This window comes from Colobus angolensis, unplaced genomic scaffold (genome assembly GCF_000951035.1).
Source record: "Colobus angolensis palliatus isolate OR3802 unplaced genomic scaffold, Cang.pa_1.0 Scaffold307, whole genome shotgun sequence".
NCBI classification, from domain to species: domain Eukaryota; kingdom Metazoa; phylum Chordata; class Mammalia; order Primates; family Cercopithecidae; genus Colobus; species Colobus angolensis.
The window spans coordinates 731,575-734,539 of NW_012116344.1; the positions used below are offsets into that span (position 1 = coordinate 731,575).

Here is a 2,965-nt window from a genome sequence, read left to right on the forward strand (position 1 = left end):
TAAGTTTTTTTTTGTTTTGTTTTGTTTTGTTGAGACGGAGTCTCGCTCTGTCGCCCAGGCTGGAGTGCAGTGGCCAGATCTCAGCTCACTGCAAGCTCCGCCTCCCGGGTTTACGCCATTCTCCTGCCTCAGCCTCCCAAGTAGCTGGGACTACAGGCGCCCGCCACCTCGCCCGGTTAGTTTTTTGTATTTTTAGTAGAGACGGGGTTTCACCGTGTTAGCCAGGATGGTCTCGATCTCCTGACCTCGTGATCCGCCCGTCTCGGCCTCCCAAAGTGCTGGGATTACAGGCTTGAGCCACCGCGCCCGGCCTCATTAAGTTTTTTTACTTTGTAAGTAGCATAGGAATATGTACTCATTGTAGAGGAAAATTGACATGGAAGCATGTAGAGTAATAAATCAACCTTTCTTTTTACCCCTTCCTCATATTTGTTTGTTTAAAAGTCTGTGGTGAGTGTCAAAAGTCATGAAGGAAGAATCCCTAGGTTTTTATTTTTATAGCACTGTTTAACATTTTTTGAGTATTTGATGATTATATGTTTTCTTAAATTTTTTTTCACAGAATATGAAACTGGTGTCAAAATGACATCCAGATTTGGGAAAACATACAGTAGGAAAGGTGGAAATGGCAGTTCAAAATTTGATGAAGTCTTTTCCAACAAACGGACCACCCTTAGCACAAAATGGGGAGAGACCACATTTATGGCTAAATTAGGGCAGAAGAGGCCCAATTTCAAACCAGATATCCAAGAAATTCCGAAGAAACCTAAAGTGGAAGAAGAAAGTACTGGAGATCCTTTTGGATTTGATAGTGATGATGAGTCTCTACCAGTTTCTTCAAAGAATTTAGCCCAGGGTAAGGGTTCCTCTTACTCAGAATCTAGTGAAGCTGCTCAGCTGGAAGAAGTCACTTCAGTACTTGAAGCTAATAGCAAAATTAGTCATGTGGTGGTTGAAGACACTGTTATATCTGATAAATGCTTCCCTTTGGAGGACACTTTGCTTGGGAAAGAAAAGAGCACAAACCTAATTGTAGAAGATGATGCAAGCATAAGTAGCTGTAATAAATTAATAACTTCAGGTAAGTTTTGATTTTCTTTATTCTCAACCAAGAGGGTTTTGTGCAAGCAATTTTTTAAAATGATTTAACTTCTAAAATACGTATTGTGTTTTCTTTCTGCACTTAGGATAGATGGGGACTATTGATAGTTTTGTAAAAGACATTTAAGAACTTTAAAGAAGCCAGTTAGAGGTTGAAATAATAAAACAACTTGGATATTAATGTTTATAGACTGTTGCTCAGGGTACATTTTGGGAACAGTCATAAGTTTCTAACCCCGATTCCAATAAGAAATATCTCTTTTTGTTGTGTTAGGATCACAGAGTATCTCATTTCTATTACTGTGGAGGATTTGGATGGTTATTGTTAATGAAAATGAGATGAGTACTTAAAATGAGGATTAGTTAACAATGGTAGACTGTCTGCCAAAACTAGCTCAGAAAGATTAGGGAGGTATTGAGTGGAGACATTAAAGAATTGAACTTGATTCCAAATTGAGATTAGTTTGGGGCCAGTAGCAGCTTGTATTGATAAATTTATTTATTTATTTATTTTGAGATGGAGTCTCGCTCTGTCGCCCATGCTGGAGTGCAGTGGCACGATCTTGGCTCACTGCGAGCTCCGCCTGCCAGATTCATGCCTTTCTCCTGCCTCAGCCTCCCAAGTAGCTGGGACTACAGGGGCCCGCCACCACGCCCGGCTAATTTTTGTATTTTTAGTGGAGACAGAGTTTCACTGTGTTAGCCAGGTTGGTCCCGATCTCCTGACCTTGTGATCCGCCTGCTTTGGCCTCCCAAAGTGCTGGGATTACAGGTGTGAGCCGCTTTGCCCAGCCGTATTGATAGATTTTAAACCACAAAACTGGTTGTATTTTAAAAATGTTAATTTGTAAATATAGCATCTAGTACTCCTAAAACGATACATTTTGTTCTGTCTCCTGTAAGGGATTTGAGATTTATAATAAGTGAAAAAGGTACAATTAACTAAAAGACTGAAGAGCTAATATTGAGGGTGGCAGGAAAGAGGTGGGGTAGAGAAGTGGGAACACTCTATCAGCATTAGTATAAGGGTGGCACTATACTATAATTGAAAAGAAACCTTAGTTCTTGACATCTTGGCAAAGTTTAGCAATAATGAAAGGTTATAAAAATCTTCCTTTGAAAGGAAGTAAACACAAAACTTTGCTGTACTGAATTCTTAAGGGGAATTTGTCCTTTGAAGGTTAAGGCACGTGAAACAGTACAATGTACTGGGCTTTGCATAGTTTTACTAAAAATAAAAATGTTGAGCATTTTTTCACTCTTTCTCTCACTCTTGGATGAGACGATGAGCCAGCTGTTACTGTCATTCCTTTGATCCTCCGGGTTAATTCTAATTTGGCTGTCCTTACTGCTTTGCCCACATTTCTCCTCAGGCGTTGTTGGCAAGTTTAGGTTAAATTTCCATTAAAAAACGGCATAAAGGGCCTGTGCAGTGGCTCATGCCTGTAATCCCAGCACTTTGGGAGGCCAAGGCAGGTGTATCACCTGAGCTCAGGAGTTCAAGACCAGCCTGGCCAACGTGGTGAAACCCCATCTATATTAAAAACACAAAAAATTAGTTGGGCATGGTGGTGGGCGCCTCTAATTCCACTAATAGGGAGGTTGAGGCGGGAGAATCACTTGAACCCAGGAGACCTAGGTTGCAGTGAGCCAAGATCGTGCCCCTGCACTCCAGCGTGGGAGACAAAGCAAGATGCCATCTTAAAAAAATAAATAAGTAGCATAAACAGCATAAAAACTGTTTTCAGGTCAGCTTCTAAAAATACATAAATGTGGCCGGGTGCGGTGGCTCAAGCCTGTAATCCCAGCACTTTGGGAGGCCGAGACGGGTGGATCACGAGGTCAGGAGATCGAGACCATCCTG

At 41.3% G+C, this 2,965-nt stretch overlaps 1 protein-coding gene across 2 annotated transcripts in view; it reads left to right on the forward strand.

Annotated features, from left to right (window-relative positions):
- Positions 1 to 339: 339 nt before the first annotated feature.
- WAPAL (wings apart-like homolog (Drosophila)) overlaps positions 340 to 2,965 on the forward strand; it is an 85,323-nt gene continuing 82,697 nt past the window's right edge. For both annotated transcript variants that reach the window (XM_011950414.1, XM_011950415.1), the window contains exon 1: positions 340 to 1,081. In XM_011950414.1, coding sequence (XP_011805804.1) covers positions 529 to 1,081 — 553 coding nt within the window. In that variant the 5' untranslated portion in view covers positions 340 to 528. The remainder of the gene's footprint in view (positions 1,082 to 2,965) is intronic.